The sequence below is a fragment of the Sparus aurata genome, unplaced genomic scaffold, assembly GCF_900880675.1.
Source record: "Sparus aurata unplaced genomic scaffold, fSpaAur1.1, whole genome shotgun sequence".
Classification (NCBI taxonomy): Eukaryota; Metazoa; Chordata; class Actinopteri; order Spariformes; family Sparidae; genus Sparus; species Sparus aurata.
In genome coordinates this window covers 1-19440 of record NW_022045167.1, presented here as the reverse complement: position 1 = coordinate 19440, position 19440 = coordinate 1, and the positions used below count along the sequence as shown (strand labels likewise).

Sequence of the window (19440 nt, the reverse complement as noted above, 5' to 3'; positions counted from 1 at the left end):
GGTTCACATGTTTCTATCATGACATCATGTTATATCAAGCAAGATTACACATCCTGCAGTTTATCACAAGTGTCTCTGTTTGCTGCTTTTGCCTTTATGATGAAATAAAACAATGTTTGACATCACATTTGTTGTTGTTACTGACCATCATCATCATCATCATCATCATCATCATCATCACACACAACTGAATAATAACATCTATGAAACAACTTACCCAGTATCAAGCTTCTTAACATCTTTCTGCTCTAAAATCAGCTTCACACTACAACACCATACTGAAGATTATGGATGTGTAAATGTTTATTTGGAGAGTAATGTCACAGAAAAGAGTGATCATAAACATCAACAGTGTTTAACATCTTGGCCAGTCAATTGTCTGCGGCACATTTCAGGAAAACCAACAGATTATGAGATACAGCGTCTTTTTGAAAGCTTGGCGTCAGACAAGTGGAGGAGTGGGTTAATCTTCTGGAGATCATGAATGAGCTCAACTAACTACAGACTTCAACATCTGAGGGCTGAATATCATTGCAAAGTTGAAAGTTGAAATCCTTGCTCAGTACCGATACTTTTATCCACAATACTATAGATTTAGCAGGAATGAGTTGATATACAGTGTGCTGAATGTCACATTTGAGTGACCAAAAACCCGCTGAAGGTTGTATGGTAGAGGGATCCCCAAACATACGTGTTTCTAACCAGGCGCACAAACACTTGGTCTCCACGCTGCAGCTGCAGGAACACTGCGTTTCCTCCATTAATAGCTGATTTTGACGGGTTATGACCTGTCATGACCGTGACTTGATCGTTCTTGTAGATTGCTAAAGATGCGGGATATCGTCCTCCAGCATGATAGAAGATGGAAAAATAATAAACACCTGCAACAGGTGCAACAAATATACCTGTGGAAACAACAGGAGGTTGGTCATATTTTTTTCTTCTTCTTCTTATGATTATAAAACTGCGAACTAATTTCACAAATCATCAGCAGTCTTTGGCATTCTACAACCAAATAACTGATTTAAAAAAATCCCTGAAGAATTAAAAAGAATCTGTCTATCATTCACAAATCATCATTTTGAAAAACGGAGTCATTATTTTGAGAAAGCATGCCTGAGGTCTTTTTTTTTTTCTTTTCTTTTTAAAATAAATAAATTAATAAATAATTTGTCATGATTTTGAGAAGGTTTCTCATTATAAGGACTCGGAGGATCTTCCTTTTTTATCACATTGGAAGAAATTGTCTTTCATACCTGCCTGTATTCATTAACACTTGATGCAGAAGTGAACAACTGTTTACCTGTGAATCGATTGTAGGCATCACCAATGTTGGTGATCACCCTTCTGTAGATCAGAGTTTTTGCAGTGTTGAAGGGTCCAATGTCTATGTTTCCGTCTCCTTTTGCTGCACTGAATATCACCTTAATTCTTTCTGTGTAAAACAAAAACATTTGGATCATCACTTTATAAAATACTTTCAGAGTGTGTCAGTTGTTTCTATGTAATGCTTGATTGCAATACTTTCATCATTTATCTTTTAGTTTACACTTCTTTTTTGTTTCATTTAATAATTATTCTATAATAATGCACAAAAAAGCTTAATGAACTCTCCAATAAAATCTTTAAGTCTTTAACGTTACCTTTATTCTTAAGATCAGTTATCTGGTTTTCACTCTCCTTCAGCCTGGTCTCCATAGCTTTAAGTTTTTCTGTCATGGCACTAAACTCTTTCAGGAGATCACACATGTCAGGAAAGCATGAATGCAATCCAGCATTTTCTTCTGTTCCAGCAGTGTTACCATCTTCCTGGGCCAGAACCAAGCCACAAAACAGCAAAACAAACCAAAAAGTGGTGAAATTCATCTTTCAAGTTGATTCTCGATCACATCAGTAACCTAATCTGTGACTGATGTGATCCCTCAAACTGCTGTTATAATGTTTTTAATGAGGACCTGTTAATTTTCAACTCGAGGAGCAATGAGGAAATAATCATTCATTACGAGAAACCATTTTTTATCAGCCTTTAATGCAGGGTTCAAAGGTTAAACATTGCAGTTTTTTTTTTCAATATTTTTTTGGCCTTTTATCGGCTTTATTGATAGTACAGCTGAAGATATGATAGGAAACAGGATGAGAGAGTGGGGGAGTGACACGCGGCAAAGGGCGTCCAGGCTGGGACTCAAACCTGAGACCGCCGCAGCGAGGACAAAGCCTCTGTGCACATGGGACGCCCGCTCTACCAAGTGAGCTAAACGGCGCCCCAATATGGCAGTTTTTCACAGATTTTATGAGTTAATCTGTACAGCACAATTGAAGAAAACTGAACACTCAAGCAATATTATGGGAGCAACTTTATCTTCTTTATTTCATTGTTTTCAACCAAATTTTCAACTTTACAGTGTGAGTAAGTTAAATTTATCATGCTAGTCTGGGTCAGAATCAAGATGATATGCATCAAAACAAACCATAAAATGGTTATCTCTGCTGTTCTGTTGTTTGGTCATGATCTTTTATTATTTAACATGTCATTGGACACGTGGCTTATTGTCTCATTGTAAAGTATCTGTTATTCAGCTCTTTCATCTAAGTTCAGTGGAAAAGCAATGAGGCAATACTAATACATTTACTGCCAAAATCACTTTCATCAATCTTTACTGTTGGGCTCAAAGGTTGAAAACGTTTATTCAAATCTTACAGGGCAATTCATCAGTAGGGCAGTGTTACTCCCAGGGTCTAGGGGGAAACCCTGGCACAACATGAAAATGAGACTCCCCTTTTCCTATCCTCCAAGCACCACCAGCAGCAAAGTGTTCTTTAATGGTTTTATTCAAAAACACATCTTGTACACAATCAAACATGCTGACAGAGGAGAGCATATCCAACCAATCAGACTCTCAATCACACAGAGGGTTATTGAAACAGAGACAAACAATAGAAACATTTATGACTTCTAGGGTCATAACAGGCACCTTTTAACAACCTGGAAATCCAAAGAGCCTTGTAGAAGACACAAAACATTATCATACAAGTGATAAGCCCAACAAGTAAACAATCTAGTGGGAGCAACTGTACATACTTTAATTCATCGTTTTCAACTTAAATGTTAACTTTACAATGTGAGGAGTTAAATGAAGCATTGCATAAAAAGAACTGATCCATTTTCAGATTATTTTGTTTCATCAGCTTTTAAAATACAATTATAACAGATGCATTTATGTAATGATCTCAGATCGTTACATTCATCTTCAAGCAGTAGTGAAAAAAATAAAGAGAGCATCAGTCTTTTACATTTGAGAAACCAGGAAACCGCTGAAAGTTGTATGATAATTGCTTCCCCAAACATGACAGTATGCAGCCAGTTTCACGTACACTCTGTCTCCCTGCTGCAGCTGCAGGAACACTGCGTTTCCTCCATTATCAGCTGTCTCAGATTTTGATTTGTGATCGTGGGTTACAATCATGAGTTCATTGTTCTTGTACAGGTATAGCTTTGCCTCGTGTTCTCCTCCAGCATGAAAGAACATGGTAAAGTAGTAAACACCTGCAACTGGTGCAACGAAGATACCTGCGGGAACAACAGGGTGTTGGTCACATTTAATCTTATTTTAATTAGAACTGACAACTCAAATCATCTGCAGTCTTTAGTGTTTTTCTTTATGTAATTACATGATACAAAATAAATTTACCTTTTTTCTACTTTTTCTACATTTGAACTGTGTGTTACCTTTTGGCAATTGTTTAACTTTGTGTACACTGTTTAGTCAGGCTTTTTTGGAGGATACATTGTGTGTCAAAGGGTTTTTTGAAAATGTTATTATTCATGCTTAATTTGTTAGGAATCGAAAGTCAAGGTTAAGGCGTGAGCATATGTAACTGTTGACTATGGAGTTTAAAATCAGACAGTTTATTTAGAAGGCTGCCCTAAAAGTTTTGTTGTTAATTGCTGATCTTTTTTTTTTTTTTCAAAACAAGTGTAAAAAGTTCCCATAAGTCACACCTGTGTAAAAGTAAAGATACTCTGTTAAAATGTTACTCATGTCATCAATACTGTCACGGCAACTGATAATTAGTCACTTGTTAAGTGCAGATGAGAGTTGCTCAAAACACCAAGTGCGACACAATATTTCTTTTCTAAAAGTTATTCATTGCTTGCAAACAAGAATCACTCATCAGTAGAGCATATATGATGACTGAAGAGAGGCGGTCTCTCCTCGTCCTTTATAATAGCAAAAAAAAAAAACATTACACACAATTGCAGCAGTCACAAGGTTACATCCGGACTCTCTTAGAATAACACTCCCACTTCTCTACATCAGAATTAGCATAAATATACATTTAACATACAGGTAGATTCAATAGTGTGTCATACATCAACCATTGTCAGAACACATAAACGTTTCTATTTAGTTACGTTTTTTAAAAAATCTTTATACCGTATATGTTCTGCAACATATAACTGTCACTTGACAGAAACCATGCAGGAGGCCCACAAACACAAATATTCACCCTACACACAAATTACTATTTGTTAAGTTTCATATGCAAGAATAACATATCAAAATAATAAAGGGACTTTAGAGAATTTCCCTCACAATACCAATAGTACTCGAGTTAAAGTGTCAAATTACTTTTAACACTTACGTACTTAAGTTTTACAAGTAATTTTCTGGCAAGAAATGTACTTAAGTAATACAAATACAGGTAAAAGTAAATATATAATATGTATACAGTTGGTTGACCCCTTTATTTAATCTAACATTCAACCAGAAATTGTTTTTATGAGTTTCCAATCAATTTATGAAATGTATTTATAGCTTTGGCTCTGATGCATAAAATCTGCAAAGTAACTAGTGACTAAAGTTATTAAATAAATGTAGTGGAGTAAAAAGTACAATATTTGCCTCCAAAATGGATGTTTAAAGTAGCATAAAAATGGAAAAACTCTAACTAAAATTGTACTTAAGTGCAGTACTGGAGTAAATATATTTAGTTACATTCATCATAGCCATCATGCTCTCATCCACTTAAAAGGTACCTGGATTGCTGTTTACTATCTGTCTGAGGCTTTACATTTAAAACCAGAGTTTAAGTTGACTTTTGATTCACACTCTGTGTAAAAAGTCTCAATTACACAGACGCACAAGTAAACATGTAGGTGACTGTGAGTGTTACCTGTGGATTGACTGTAGGCATTACCAATGTTGGTAATCACTGTTCTGTAGATTAAAGTTGTGTCTGTGTCGAAGGGTCCAAATGCTCCTCCAGTTCCAATCGTTGCGCTGAATATCACCTTGGTTCTTTCTGTGCGAAACAAAATATTTTGATCATAGTATTTGTTGTCGGGACTTGTTTTCACTTATTATGCACAAAATAATTAAAAGCACGCTATGTAGTTTTTGGGATCACAAGAGAAAGATGGTTTTTTTACTGATTTATAGGGCCAAAACTAACTAAATACACAAACTGACCTTGGAAGGACAATAGCATTTAATTCTGTTTTACTGTGTTTATATGTAGCGGACCCTGCCACCTTCCTAGCCTCAAACAATCAACTGTGGACCTTTTTCCCATTCAAAACTGCTTATTTATTAGTTTATTCAGTTATGGGAAAAATATAAATTTCTAAATTTGTATTGTTACCTCATATATTTTATAGATGTTGAAATTCTGAGTTTGAATTTTTTTTTCCAAAACTACATAGTGTCCCTTTAAGAATTCATTTAGATTTTGTTTTACCTTTGTTCCTCAGCTCCAGAATCTGCATTTCACTGTCCTTCAGCCTGGTTTCCATCACCTTAAGTTTTTCTGTCATGGCACCGAACTCGCTCAGGAGATCATCCATGTCAGCATGGTATGACTGTGCTTCGATATTTTCTTCTGTTTCAACAGTATAACCATCCTCTTGGGCCAAAGTTAAGCCACAGAGCAGCAAAACAAACCAAAAACAGATTAAATGCATCTTCCAAGTTGATTCACGATCCCTCAGTCACCTGAACTCTGACTATCCCTCTGGCTGTTTTTATGTTGTTCAATAATGACCTGTTAATATTTAACATCCCGTTTCATAAGTGGCTTTTTACGGGAAAAACCATTTCATCGATTTTTGCTGCGGGGTTGAAAGATTGGAAATGTTTGTTTTTTCACTGAACCCACAAGGCAAGTGCAAGTTCATTCAGTCTTTCCCTCACCTGCTCCTTTCCCTGAGTGTGTGTGTGTGTGTGTGTGTGTGTGTGGGCGTGGGCGTAGCAGCGGAGAGGCAAACCTGCACATCATCAGCTCATTCAACTCTGGTCTCTCTCCTCCACTCCGGTGCCAGATTGTTAAGTCCTGTGTGGTGATCAGGGGCGTCACTAGGTTTTAAGGACAGGGGAGGTTTGGCCCCAAGAGATGCACAGGATGTGAGCGAACGTAGTGCGCAAGCACAACACTTCCCAAACAGCTAACAAAGACTGAGAAATTATTTATTCCTTCCTTCCTCCTTCTCTCTCTGTGATAACTTGATCTTCTTCTGCCTCTTGATCCATCTCTGGATCCCCTTGCTCTCTCTGACTTGACCTTGCCTGTTGATCTTTTTCTCCCTCAGCATCTCCTTCTGCCTGACCCTTCAAGATACATTGAAACACTATGAGTTGAATTAATAACTGATCAACAGAGAGGCTAAAGCCATGACTTTCGCTCACAGCAAAATAGTGGTTTGCTCCCAAATATTTTGAAGTCGCACAGATTACATATTAGGCACATATGTGACTAAAATGGTTGTAATTTCAAGCCCTGAAAAATATTACGTAATTACTTGAATTAAAGTAATATTAAGATACTCTTGAAAATATTTGGGTCTGGCTAATTTGGCTTATATATATATATATATATATATATCTTTGCTTTCTCCACTTTCTAATCATTATACTCAGTCCTCAATAAAAGCTCCAGTTAAATACGTATTATATGGTGCACCTTGACTGACATGTTTCATATTTCATATTCATACTGAGTTCCATGGAATTCCAAGACTGTCTGCATCACAAATGACTCTATCCTGTGAAATCCTTTAGACTCACCTTTCCAGTAGAGGTCTCTCCCCTCTCACTCCCTGTGCTCCTCTGCCCTGACTCCTACAGGTCAATAGAGGCGGTGGAGTGATTATTATTAGTGTAATATTATTATTATCCACTGATGATAATCATACGGGAATGTGAATGTGGAGTGGATTGGATGACGACGCACTGAAGGGCTCTCACTACCTTACACTATTGTCATGGTCATGATTTGGGAACACGGGGCAACGTCCCTTCTTTGTCACTGCTGCGTGCCCAACGGATTGGAGTGTAACAGGTGTGGATAATTGCGATGCCGATTGATACTCACGGGCTGCTTAAAAAGGAAGGAACTGAAAGCGTGAGTTTTGTGCTGCTTCCGTGGACTCTGTTCTGTCGCTCCTGTTATTTTGTTGGGGTTTGTTTAACTGTCTCATGATTGTGTGCGCGATTGTGTGGATTATTGTACTGTTTTGCAGAAGTCTGCTGGTGTGCCCGTCCTCGCATCAAGCCCGGTGGCTGCTGTGATTCTCCGCCTGCCCTCCTGCGGTGATCCGTTTTCCATCGGCTGATTCTCCTTCTTCTCACCGCTGGGATTGTTGCCGCCGCTGGTGTGCTGTCCGGAGCCCTGTCTTGTTCGTCCTGCGGTGTGGCTGTGTGAAGTGCTGTGCAACAGGACTGGGAGTTAGATTAGTCTGCTCCCAGTTTGATGGTGAGTGACGCTTTTTAGCTGGCTATGCGGCCTCGCTTTCTCCAAGATCTACGTCTCACCAAAGTCCTTCTAGGCAAGTCATGCCACTCGGCGGCCATCTTGGCGACGCCTCGAAAAGCCCAAAGAGACCAGACCCCTATCTAAATGAATGGAGGCTTGGTCAAATCCACCCTTTAACGTGATAGCAGGACGGAAAAAACATACAGACATGCTCGCCAGTGAAATAAGATACACATAAAAACAAAAAAACATTGACTTTACCGTAGAAATGATGTTTAAAACGCTCTTTTCCTACAGGGAGAACTCCACTGCGCATGCACACGGATTTACGACACCGACGTCCATCGTACGGCTGAATCTGTGCCGGCTGTTGTGCTCTGGGGCTGTGTCCGAAATCACCCACTCAATCCCTACTCCGTAGTCACTACATAGTGAGTCCAACATAGTGCACTATATAGTGAGCTCAACGTCAAAAAGAAAAACGGACTTTCGGACACTACTCCGGTGTTAATGACTCTACCAGAGACGTTCTCGCTGTCGTAAAAACTACTTGTGCGCATGCGCTGGTGAAACAACATGATTGGGCTATAATTTTCCCGTTTCGGCTGTGACAACGCAGGTGATTGGTTGTTGGTGAAAGGGGCAGGATATGTGCCATCTTTGGCGTCGCAGATTTCCCCATTCAAAATGATCAGAGTGATCTGTCTCCACAATAGCAGAACGTCTCTGGTCTCACATAATCCATGGGAGCTCTAGACTGTCTACTGACCGTAGCCAATCTATAAATATAATTCATAAGTTGATGTGGTTTTGAGAATTGCATGATTGCTCTTTTAGCGTTGCATTGCTGTGTTTCTTTTTTGCTGTGTTTATTGCTGTGTTGCTGTGGTTTTTTTTTTCTTTATCTACTGTGGAGATACTGGCGGCTCTCTCTTTGTTCGTGTGAGTGTTGCGCTGGTGTGTGTGAGTGATTGACATGTCGGCGGCTGCGTTGAAGTCACTGCCGGGTGCGAGATGGACTTGTGTTAGGGGTACCCTTTATGGACTGTGGACTATCCCGATCTAATGGACTCATTAATGTGTGTGCTTGAACAGGCCAGTTTTTAAGTTGAATGTGTGAATGGTGTACACCTTTTTATTTAATTAGGTATTGTAATAAATATATATATTTTTTGTACTCAAACTGTTGCCTGGGTAAATCTGTTGTGTTGCTCCCACCAAACCAAAGAACTTGCAAACAGAAAAAAAAAATGTTGTTTATATATCGTAAGAGTCCCAACTCTCCAATTGGGTGGCGTTGTCGGGCTATATTGTCAGCCGCCACACTATGAAGTGAAGGGAAACTGACAGATTTATGAGCATATTTAAGTGAATAATGACAGGTTATATGATTATTTATTTAAACTCATATTCTGGCCACTTTATATTGAGTTGAGTACAATGAATGAAGTTATAAAATGCGTTTCTTAGATGACCTTGAATCCAGTACCCGACTGCCCTACACTTTGTATTCTTAATTTGTATCAAAGGACTGTATGCTAAACAGCAAAGAGAAGAAAATTACTGAATTATGTTCAGTACAAGCTAGACGCTTGATTTTTCGTTGCTGGAAAGACGTCAAGAGCCCTTCGGTTGGTTGCTGACTGAGAGAACTATCTGCATGCCTTGTCCTTGAAAAGTTATACACAATGAAAAAGAAATCAGCCAAATTCAAAGAGATCTGGAATCCCTTCCTTGCATTCTTAAAGAACTGTGAAGTTCATGAAACTCTGGTAACTTGAAGGTCATACGTCCCTAACTGTCGATACCATGTGATGCTAAGCTGTGTATGATTACATAATAGACTGGGCTGTAATTTCAGAATCATGTGACCCTGTCGGCATTTTTGAGGAAAAGTGGGCAACCAGCATTTTTTGAAAGTTCAAGGTGTCCCAAACCGATCTCCGGTAGTGGTATGGTGGCACAGAGCTCGGGGAGCAGACCAGAGCACTGCTGTCGGCGCTGCAGCCCCGGCTCGGAGCAACAGGCTGTTCTACTGTTGTGCTAACTGTGGCTATTGCTCCATGCTCGGCGCCCCGGTACTACTACCACACTCCATACGCATGTAGGAGCGGGGCTCGGGAGCTCCGGGACAGAACCAGATACACAGAGACTTGGGCACATCAGGAGAGAGCTTGAAGAAAATTCCGCGAGGTAGTTGGACTCTGTGTTGCCCAGAGACGGCCGGCTACAACGGTATTATGGCTGGACCGTCCAGCCCCGCCTTCCCGCAGGCTGCTGCCATTACCTTCTCAAATGATATGCAAACCACGCTCTACTTGCCCCTCCCCTCAGGCCCCTCCCTCTCGACGCCAAAACAGTGACAGAAAGTTGAAACTGAAAATCAGTGACACTGAAAAAAAACTGACATTGTAAAAAAATCTGTCACTGAAAAAAAAGTGACATGAAGAAAAAATCTGAAGATTGTCATTGAAAAATACAAAAAAATCCCAATAAAATAAAATGATAAGATTTTCGGATTTGAATTACTTTCTTTTTTCAGTGCCAATACAACTGTTTTCAATACCAATGTTTCAATGACAATGTTTCTTTTTTCAGTACTGGTTTTGTTTTCAATGCCAATTTTTTTTTTTTGGATGCCAAATTTTAAAGTCACCGTTCTGGCTCCATAGAAATGTGATAAGGAATAAAAATGTGAAAACCCAACAAGCAAACAATGTAGTGAGAGCAAATATATCTGCTTTAATTAATTATTTTCAACGTAATTGTCAACTTTACAGTGTGAAGCATTGTATCAAAAGAATTGTTTCATGTGCTTTTAAAATACAACGCTGGGGTGCCGTTTAGCTCAGTTGGTAGAGCAGGCGTCCCATGTGCAGAGGCTTTGTCCTCGCTGTAGCGGACCCGGGTTTGACTCCCGGCCTGGGTCCCTTTGCTGTGTGTCACTCCCTCTCTCTCTCAACCTGTTTCCTGTCCAAGTCTTCAGCTGTACTATCAATAAAGCCATATGAAGGCCAAACAAATAGTAAAAAAAAAAAAAATACAATGCCAACAGATGCATTTATGTAATGATCGTTACATTCATCTTCAAGCAGTAATGGAAAAATAAACAGAGCATCAGTTTTTTACATTTGAGAAACCAGGAAACCGCTGAAAGTTGTATGTTGATTGTATCCCCAAATGTGACAGTTTTCAGCCAGTCTCACGTACACTTGGTCTCCCTGTTGCAGCTGCAGGAACACTGCGTTTCCTCCATTATCAGCTGTGTCATAGTCTGACTGGTGGTCCTAGGTTGTGATAATGTGTTCATTGTTCTTGAACAGGTACAGCGTTGCCGGGTGTGCTCCTCCAGCATGAGAGAAGATGGTAAAGTAGTAAACACCTGCAACCGGTGCAACGAAGACACCTGTGGGAACAGCAGGGTGTTGGTCACATTTAATCTTATTCTTCTGAGTATAACTGAGAACTCAAATCACAAATCATCAGCTTTCTTCAGCATTTTACAGCCAACTAAATGCATTTAAAAAAAAGTGTATTCAATCATTCAATTTGATCTGTCAAATGAAAAATGACAAAACAAGTGAGAATTTAGTTTGTTCCTTTTGTCTGTATCTACCAAAGACTGAAAAAAGATGTTTGTTTTCCCATGGTGGCAGCCACAGAACTGCTGCAGTTAGAGGGGGACTGGCTGAAGTTTAAAACTACAGAAAGCCCTTTAAGAATTTGGCTTCAGGAAGTGAGATGAGGTAGCGAGTGTTATCTTACATTATTACACGACTAATGCTGTAGAATGCTCCATTCACTTGAATGGGGCTTCCCAACGTTCGGCGGTCAATTATTTTCGTATAATTGACCACTGCTAAGCATATTCGACTGTTGTCAAGGAAAGTGGCCTTTTGCCTCTGATTCACGTATTTCGTAGCACTCTGCGCTCTTAAATCTTTGCTCCGCAAGTAGTCCGGTCACTTATCACCCTAGCATCTTCGGCTAAGCGACGTCAGCTGATCTGTAGTCTACTTCATATCGGAAAAAACGTACTCCTTGGCCACTAGAATGGATGAGTTTCACATTAACTTGAATAATCTTGGAAAATACAGTGCTTCAACTCTTGGCAAAAGGCTTAGTTGTCGTCACCTGTTAAGAAAGGAAAAAGAGAGGAAAGCAGCGAAGAGGGAGAACCGAAAAGGCGTCGGTTTGGCGAACTATATTTCTCTGCTGAAAAACACTATGAACGGTAACAAATCAATTGTAAGAAGACACACTGTGTCAAGTTTTTTTTTTCGCGTTGGCAAGTAACCGTGTAATAAGCGGGATAATGTATAGAATGGCGGTCACTATTGGGAAAATAAGTCCCTTCAGGACGAGTTCGTCCTGTCCGGGCTTATTTTCCCGATAGTGACCACCGTTCTATACATTGTCCCTTACATATACTGTTGTATTGTTCTAATATATCCAGTTAGCAAAATATCAGCCTGTATGGAAAGGATACCTTTTATTGTGTGTTGGAACTAAGTGGGAACTTTAATTGTGAAGGATCCAGATGTTGTTAGATGGTGCTTCAGGTTGTGTGACTGGTGATGTTCGCTAATATAGGAGTTGTTGAACTAAAGTAAAAGTTTGTATTCTTATCGAGTAACAGCAAGAGCATCCGTGGTAATGAATAGGTTAGGCGCTGTAATACAGGACACCTTTGGTCATGTCCTGTTTAAAGATTCTTGGGCTCTTAACATTCATTAATAAACTTCATCCTCCACTATCTCACAGACAGCAGCAGCTATGGTTATATAGAAGTTAGTCTCAGGGCTTCAGCCAGGAAGCCTTTAAAACATGTGGTTAATGTAGTGAAGGATGTCTTTTAACCAAATACATCATGCTTTCCTAAAACTAACTCGTAGCCTGTTTGTTGCCAACTTAACTGCAACAGTGGCCAAAAACAGGCCAATCAGAGGGGAACTAGGGTGGGTCATGTGAGAGACCAAGACAGCTGTCTGGCTAGTGATCTGAGGGGTGATGGAGAGGGATGGCAGGTTAACACGGGAGTGTCTCGAGGCCGCCGCAGCGAGGACAAAGCCTCTGTGCACATGGGACGCCCGCTCTACCAAGTGAGCTAAACGGCGCCCCAACATGGCAGTTTTTCACAGATTTTACGAGTTAATCTGTACAGCACAATTGAAGAAAACTGAACACTCAAGCAATATTATGGGAGCAACTTTATCTTCTTTATTTCATTGTTTTCAACCAAATTTTCAACTTTACAGTGTGAGTAAGTTAAATTTATCATGCTAGTCTGGGTCAGAATCAAGATGATATGCATCAAAACAAACCATAAAATGGTTATCTCTGCTGTTCTGTTGTTTGGTCATGATCTTTTATTATTTAACATGTCATTGGACACGTGGCTTATTGTCTCATTGTAAAGTATCTGTTATTCAGCTCTTTCATCTAAGTTCAGTGGAAAAGCAATGAGGCAATACTAATACATTTACTGCCAAAATCACTTTCATCAATCTTTACTGTTGGGCTCAAAGGTTGAAAACGTTTATTCAAATCTTACAGGGCAATTCATCAGAAGGGCAGTGTTACTCCCAGGGTCTAGGGGAAACCCTGGCACAACATGAAAACCGAAACTCCCCTTTTCCCATCCTCCCAGCACCACCAGCAGCAAAGTGTTCTTTAATGGTTTTATTCAAAAACACATCTTGTACACAATCAAACATGCTGGCAGTCTGGCTGACAGAGGAGAGCATATCCAACCAATCACACTCTCAATCACACAGAGGGTTATTGAAACAGAGACAAACAATAGAAACATTTATGACCTCTAGGTTTATAACAGGCACCTTTTAACAACCTGGAAATCCAAAGAGCCTTGTAGAAGACACAAAACATTATCATACAAGTGATAAGCCCAACAAGTAAACAATCTAATGGGAGCAACTGTACATACTTTAATTCATCCTTTTCAACGTAACTGTCAACTTTACAATGTGAGGAGTTAAATGAAGCATTGCATAAAAAGAACTGATCCATTTTCAGATTATTTCTGTTTCATCAGCTTTTAAAATAAAATACTAACAGATGCATCAGTCTTTTACATTTGAGAAACCAGGAAACCGCTGAAAGTTGTATGATGATTGTATCCCCAAACGTGACAGTTTGCAGGCAGTTTCACGTACACTCTGTCTCCCTGCTGCAGCTGCAGGAACACTGCGTTTCCTCCGTTATCAGCTGTCTCAGTTGTTGACTTGTGATCGTGGGTCATGATCATAAGTTCATCGTTCTTGAACAGGTTCAGCTTTGCCTCGTGTTCTCCTCCAGCATGAAAGAATATGGTAAAGTAGTAAACACCTGCAACCGGTGCAACGAAGATACCTGCGGGAACAACAGGGTGTTGGTCACATTTAATCTTATTCTTTTGAGTATAACCGAGAACTCAAATCACAAATCATCAGCAGTCTCCAGTTTTTACAACCAAATAAATGAATTTTTAAAAAAAGTTTATTCAATCATTCAATTCGATCTGTCAAATGAAAAATGACAAAACATGTGAGAATTGTGTTTGTTCGTTTTGTCTGCATCTACCAAAGACTGAAAAAAGACATTTGTTTTCCCATGATCGCAGCCACAGACCTGCTGCTGTTAGAGGGGGACTGGCTGAAGTTTAAAACTACAGAAAGCCCTTTAAGAATTTGGCTTCAGGAAGTGAGACGAGGTAGCAAGAGCATCCGTGGTAATGAATAGGTTAGGCGCTGTAATACAGGACACCTTTGGTCATGTCCTGTTTAAAGATTCTTGGGCTCTTAACATTTTTTATTAAACTGCATCCTCCACTATCTCACAGACAGCAGCAGCTATGGTTATATAGAAGTTAGTCTCAGGGCTTCAGCCAGGAAGCCTTTAAAACATGTGGTTAATGTAGTGAAGGATGTCTTTTAACCAAATACATCATGCTTTCCTAAAACTAACTCGTAGCCTGTTTGTTGCCAACTTAACTGCAACAGTGGCCAAAAACAGGCCAATCAGAGGGGAACTAGGGTGGGTCATGTGAGAGACCAAGACAGCTGTCTGGCTAGTGATCTGAGGGGTGATGGAGAGGGATGGCAGGTTAACACGGGAGTGTTGCGGTTATTTTGCTAACAAAGGGGAATGGCATACCCCCCCTCCATGATTTCATTATAATCTTTAGCAATATCTTTCTTTATTCAGTCACTGTAAATATTAACGCAAAAAATCTTAAGAATACCGATGGAGATGTAAGTGAGTATTACCTGTGTATTGATTGTAGGCATTACCAATATTGGTAATCACTGTTTTGTAGACTAAAGTTGTGTCTGTGTTGAAGGGTCCAAGGGTTCCTGCTGTCCCGACTACTGCACTGAACATCACCTTGGTTCTTTCTGTGTGAAACAAAACATTTTGATCACACTTCTTGCGGTTGGGTTTGGAGGATTTTTTCCATCACAATACCTTAAATACTTAATTAATTCATTAATAAGGTCTTTAAATGTTATTTTTACCTTTGTTCCTCAGTTCCAGAATCTGTTTTCACTGTTGTTCAGCCTGGTTTCACTGTCCTTCAGCCTGGTTTCACTGTCCTTCAGCCTGGTTTCCATAGCTTTAAGTTTTTCTGTCATGGCACCAAACTCTTTCAGGAGATCACACATGTCAGGAAAGCATGACTGTACTTCAATATTTCCTTCTGTTCCAGCAGTACTACCATCATCCTGGGCCAGAACCAAGCCACAAACAGCAAAGCAGATGAAAAACTGAAGAAATGCATCTTCCAAGTTGATTCACGATCACTCAGTCACCTGAAATCTGACTGATGTGATCCCTCTCTGGCTGATTTTATGTTGCTCCATAATGACCTGTTAATATTCAACATCCCGTTTCACAAGTGGCTTTTTACGGGAAACACCATTTAATCGATCCTTACTGCGGGGTTGAAAGATTGGAAATGTTTGTTTTTCACTGAGCCCCCAAGACGAGCGCAAGTTCATTCAATCTTTCCCTCACCTGCTCCTTTCCCTGAGTGTGTGTGCACGTGTGTGTGTGTGTGTAGTGTTGAGATTTCACTCGTGCCTCTGCTCCAGTGTTTTTCGTGTCTTGTCTCCCTCACGTGCAGATTCTCCAGCGCCTCTCTGTTCTGCTTCCTACTCTGATGCCTCACCTGATTTCATTCCACGCTGCCACCAGACCATCCTGCCTGTCCGCCTGTCCGCCTGTCTTCCTGTCTGCTCTCCTCGTCCTTTATTTCCTCAAGATCTCTGTCCTGTAATAGATTCTCTTAAACATGAGTTCCAGCCTCTCATCTCTGCATTTCGGGTCTGGACCAAAGCCCCATGGTGACACACGGCAACTCAAAGGGGTTCATATCAGCCACAAAAAGCACTAAGACTAGTTATAAAAGAAACACAAAGTAATGTGAAGTCAATGAAGGCAGTCCTACTGTACTGTAGCATATGAATCAACACATGATAAACTGAAGTTACACTATTACTCCTTTTCTTACTAAGAACCATAAGAATATTTCACTATAATTTTATGTGATAATCATTTCACAAAATCTAACAGGGTGTCTTTATTGTGAAAGTGCGAGCACCAATCCCGTCTCACTCCTTCTGCCCTACTTGTACCTCTCCAGCCTTGTTTACTGTGCCAGCCTGAACCTTTGCCTGTTTACTATTTGGATCAGTCTCCCCCTGACCCCTGCCTGCTTCTGTTTGCCTCTGATTGATTTCCTGTTTGTTTTTTACGGGAATGAAACAGACAAGGACCTTTTCTGTAATCTGACTGTGTGCCATCCCTCTGTGCCACACTCATTACAGTCGCTATTGCATAAACTGTGCATGATTAAACTCCTGTACTGCTTCAGCACAGCAGAGGGAGCTGTTTGATGGTCAGGCACGACAACAAATGTGGTGTCAAACACTGTTTTATTTTATCATGAAAAAAAGCTAAACAGAGACACTTTACTGTGGTTAAACATGATGTCATAATAGCAACATGTGCAACACAAAATATGTTTATTAATAGGAGACAATTTCTCATCACACATGTAATAAACAGGAACAGCATGCTGTCAATTTAACATAAGGGTTTGTAGTATTCAGATGGACACAGAAGAAGAAACATCAGTTGTTCTTCACATGATGATGACTTGTTACAAAGAAGTGGAGGTGGTAATAGAACAAACTGAGAAAACAGCCACTGTAGACGCAGAGGTGATTAAAAGGTGTCCAAATGTTATAAATATATACCACTAGACACTACTTCTAACAGACCTTATGATGGACACGCCTTCCATACACTTAGCCGGCTAATCCATTCACACTGGTTCAATTTCCCAACACTGCGCCTCTGATACTATTAGAGTATCATATACAGAAGTTATTGAAATGTTACATCAATAAAATGTTAAATCAATTGAAAAAAAAAGATTGCGGTTCGTATCAAACCGTGGGTCAAAAATCGTGATACAAACCGAATCGTGAGTTTGGTGTAACGTTACAGCACTAGTCTGAAGTGATTGAGTGACTGAGAGGATGACAATGTGGTCATTTCTAACGGAAAGATGACAACTTTATTTTCAGTTTGTCATCTGTTGCTGGTGGCATAATGAGTCATTATTTTGAGAAACCATACCAGAGGGGTTTTTTTCTTTTCCTTTTAAAAAAGATATAAATAAATACTTTGAAATGATTTTGATAAAGTTTCTCATTAGAATGACTCAGGGGATCTTCCTTTTTTACCTGTGAATTGATTGCAGACAGATCTGTAGATCGAAGTTGTTTCAGTGTTGAAGGGTCCAATGTTTATGTTTCCATCTCCCTTTGCTGCACTGAATATCACCTTAAATCTTTCTGTGTAAAACAAAAACGTTTGGATCACCACTTTACAAAATATTTTCAGAGTGTGTCAGTTTGTTTCTATGTAATGAAGACGGAATTATGTCAACAGACTTAATCGATCACAATACTTTCATCGTTTATCTTTGAGTTTAGACTTGTTTTGTTTAATTTAATAATTATTCTGTGATAATGCACAAATAAGCTTAATCAGCTCTCCAATAAAATCCTAAATTCTTTAACCTTACCTTTATTTCTTAGATCCGTTATCTGGTTTTCACTGTCCCTCAGCCTGGTTTCACTGTCCATCAGCCTGGTTTCACTGTCCATCAGCCTGGTTTCACTTTCCATTAGCCTGGTTTCACTGTCCATCAGCCTGGTTTCACTGCCATCGCATGTTCACTTTCCATTGGCCTGGTTCACTGTCCTTCACCGGGTTTCCACTGTTCCATCAACCTGGTTTCACTTTCGATTAGCCTGGTTTCACTGTCCATCAGCCTGGTTTCACTGTCCATCAACCAGGTTTCACTTTCCATTAGCCTGGTTTCATTGTCCATCAACCTGGTTTCACTGTCCATCAGCCTGGTTTCACTGTCCATCAGCCTGGTTTCACTGTCCATCAGCCTGGTTTCACTTTCCATTAGCCTGGTTTCACTGTCCATCAGCCTAGTTTCACTGTCCATCAACCAGGTTTCACTGTCCTTTTGCCTGGTTTCATTGTCCATCAACCAGGTTTCACTGTCCATCAACCAGGTTTCACTTTCCATTAGCCTGGTTTCACTGTCCATCAGCCTGGTTTCACTGTCCATCAACCAGGTTTCACTGTCCTTTTGCCTGGTTTCACTGTCCATCAACCAGGTTTCACTGTCCATCAACCAGGTTTCACTGTCCATCAGCCTGGTTTCACTTTCCATTAGCCTGGTTTCACTGTCCATCAGCCTGGTTTCACTGTCCATCAGCCTGGTTTCACTTTCCATTAGCCTGGTTTCACTGTCCATCAGCCTGGTTTCACTGTCCATCAACCAGGTTTCACTGTCCTTTTGCCTGGTTTCATTGTCCATCAACCAGGTTTCACTGTCCATCAGCCTTGTTTCACTTTCCATTAGCCTGGTTTCAAAGTCCATCTACCTGGTTTCAATGTCCATCTACCAGGTTTCAATGTCCATCTACCTGGTTTTAATGTCCCTCAGCCTGGTTTCACTGTCCATCAGCCTGGTTTCACTTTCCATTAGCCTGGTTTCACTGTCCATCAGCCTGGTTTCACTGTCCATCAACCAGGTTTCACTGTCCATCAACCAGGTTTCACTGTCCATCAGCCTGGTTTCACTATCCATCAGCCTGGTTTCACTGTCCATCAACCAGGTTTCACTTTCCATTAGCCTGGTTTCAATGTCCATCAACCAGGTTTCACTGTCCATCAGCCTGGTTTCACTGTCCAGCCTGGTTTCACTGTCCATCAGCCTGGTTTCACTTTCCATTAGCCTGGTTTCAATGTCCATCTACCTGGTTTCACTGTCCATCAACCAGGTTTCACTTTCCATTAGCCTGGTTTCACTGTCCATCAGCCTAGTTTCACTGTCCATCAACCACGTTTCACTGTCCATCAGCCAGGTTTCACTGTCCATCAGCCTGGTTTCACTTTCCATTAGCCTGGTTTCACTGTCCATCAGCCTGGTTTCACTGTCCATCAACCAGGTTTCACTGTCCATCAGCCTGGTTTCACTGTCCATCAGCCTGGTTTCACTGTCCATCAGCCTGGTTTCACTTTCCATTAGCCTGGTTTCACTGTCCATCAGCCTGGTTTCACTGTCCATCTACCAGGTTTCATTGTCCATCAGCCTGG

At 40.3% G+C, this 19440-nt stretch overlaps 2 protein-coding genes across 3 annotated transcripts; both read right to left on the bottom strand.

Annotated features, from left to right (window-relative positions):
* Positions 1 to 279: 279 nt before the first annotated feature.
* Positions 280 to 1907, bottom strand: LOC115578116 (complement C1q tumor necrosis factor-related protein 6-like). Its single transcript, XM_030410953.1, has 3 exons — positions 1644 to 1907; positions 1304 to 1435; positions 280 to 905 (listed from the first exon to the last, which is right to left on the bottom strand). The coding sequence occupies exons 1-3, from the start codon at positions 1864 to 1866 to the stop codon at positions 631 to 633; spliced, it is 630 nt and encodes a 209-aa protein (XP_030266813.1). The 5' UTR covers positions 1867 to 1907; the 3' UTR covers positions 280 to 630.
* A 1150-nt stretch (positions 1908 to 3057) lies between these two features.
* Positions 3058 to 15499, bottom strand: LOC115578115 (complement C1q-like protein 3). 2 transcript variants are annotated; one of them, XM_030410952.1, is made up of 4 exons: positions 15297 to 15499; positions 5740 to 5791; positions 5176 to 5304; positions 3058 to 3568 (listed from the first exon to the last, which is right to left on the bottom strand). In XM_030410952.1, the coding sequence occupies exons 1-4, from the start codon at positions 15411 to 15413 to the stop codon at positions 3288 to 3290; spliced, it is 579 nt and encodes a 192-aa protein (XP_030266812.1). In that variant the 5' UTR covers positions 15414 to 15499; the 3' UTR covers positions 3058 to 3287. The 2 variants fall into 2 exon arrangements, with proteins under 2 accessions (XP_030266812.1, XP_030266811.1); XM_030410951.1 differs by lacking the exon at positions 15297 to 15499 and having other exon boundaries at positions 5740 to 6093.
* Between the last annotated feature and the right edge of the window lie 3941 nt (positions 15500 to 19440).